The sequence below is a fragment of the Oryzias melastigma genome, linkage group LG14 (assembly GCF_002922805.2).
Source record: "Oryzias melastigma strain HK-1 linkage group LG14, ASM292280v2, whole genome shotgun sequence".
NCBI lineage: Eukaryota > Metazoa > Chordata > Actinopteri > Beloniformes > Adrianichthyidae > Oryzias > Oryzias melastigma.
In genome coordinates this window covers 17558861-17560468 of record NC_050525.1, presented here as the reverse complement: position 1 = coordinate 17560468, position 1608 = coordinate 17558861, and the positions used below count along the sequence as shown (strand labels likewise).

The following is a 1608-nucleotide window of genomic DNA, read 5'->3' as shown; positions in this document are numbered from 1 at the left end:
TAACAATTAAAATGTGTTTTGAAAGGAAGACAAGTTAATCACAGTGTTGCTCTCCATGGATCAAATTACTGGGATTAATAGGATATTTCACATTAGCTCTCTCATTATGAGGTATAAGGTTTTCTCATGAGATCAGAGATTTATTTTTTATGTAAGCAGCTCAGATTTCAGGCTATTTGCTCACCGTTTTTGGAGGAGAGCATCACAGTAAGCTGCTGCTGTTTATTGAACACTCTTCAATTCTAACAGTCTTCACACTTTTTCAGACTTACAGCAAAAAATAAAATCTTTTCTTTTCTTCAGACTAACCAGCGTTTTTCACCAGCTGCTGATTTTAACTATGTTGTTTCTGCGGACGGTTTTCAACAGCTCTGTCATCGTTCATCCTCCAGGCTTCTACATCATCGGATTTCAGTCTTTTCCATCTGTGAACATCTACTTCATCTTTTTGGCATTTGTTTATGTAGTCACAGTACTGTTTAATGGTTTACTGATTATTGTCATTGTTATTAATCGATCCTTACACACTCCAAAATTTCTGGCTGTCATCAACCTTGCAGTGATTGATTTATGCCTCAACACTTGCACCATTCCTGGTATGATCAAAATATTTTTGGTTCAGGATAATTTTATCCCATTCAACTTGTGTTTGGTGCAAATGTTTTTTTATTATATCTTTGCAACGTCAGAGTGCTATGCACTCACTATTCTGGCCTATGACCGGCTGGTTGCCATTTGCTTCCCTTTGCGCCACAACTCCATCAACACAGTGCGAAGCATGTGCTGCATCATCAGCATCACCTGGTGTTTGGTTTTAGGAAGCATCACCTATTCGACAAGTATAATGACAAATCTGTCATTCTGCAACTCTGTCAGAGTGTTCAGCTATTTCTGTGATTATGCGCCGGTGTTCAGGCTCGCCTGTAATGATAACTCCATGCAGTGGTCAGTGGGTTCTTTTCTCAGCATCGTGAATCTCGCGGTGCCATTCAGCTTCATAGTTCTGTCTTACGTCAGCATCCTGGTGACTGTGTTCAGGATGAAGACATTAGACCGCCGCCTAAAAGCTTTGGCTACTTGTGTTGAACATATCATTATTGTTGCTATCTTTTTTATTCCTATTCTTGTCATTTTTACAATCGGCTTCTATTTGGGGGCGATCCCTCCAGATCAGAGAGTCCTGAGTTTGTCTATGGCTTCTTGTCTTCCACCTTGCATCAATCCTATTGTGTATTCTTTGAAAACTAAAGAGATCAAAACTCGAGCACTGGCACTGGTTAGAAAAAATAAACCAATTGGGTTAAAACAATGAAGTAATCAAACATTTTTGATTGAATTTGAAATGTTTATATCTGATCTATTTAGATGTTTTGTTTTCTCTAAAGATTAGTGACACATTTGAAACTTTAACACCTTGTTCCTCAGTGTTTGAGTTGAGGAGGACATCTTCATGGGCTGGCTGTACTTTTTTTTCCTTTTTTGTGATTTTAGATGTGCTTCACATTGTTTATCACACTGCATGCACTCTAAATGCATAAAATGTGTGTCTGAAAGAGAAAATGGGGATTCTGTTAACTTGTCTTAAACCGTTAGAATTACGTTGCATTT

General features: G+C 38.1%; 1 protein-coding gene across 1 annotated transcript; it reads left to right on the top strand.

Annotated features, from left to right (window-relative positions):
* Window positions 1–340: 340 nt before the first annotated feature.
* On the top strand, window positions 341–1312 carry LOC112142543 (olfactory receptor 2AT4-like). The gene has a single exon (XM_024265977.1). The coding sequence runs from the start codon at window positions 341–343 to the stop codon at window positions 1310–1312; it is 972 nt and encodes a 323-aa protein (XP_024121745.1).
* Window positions 1313–1608: the final 296 nt, after the last annotated feature.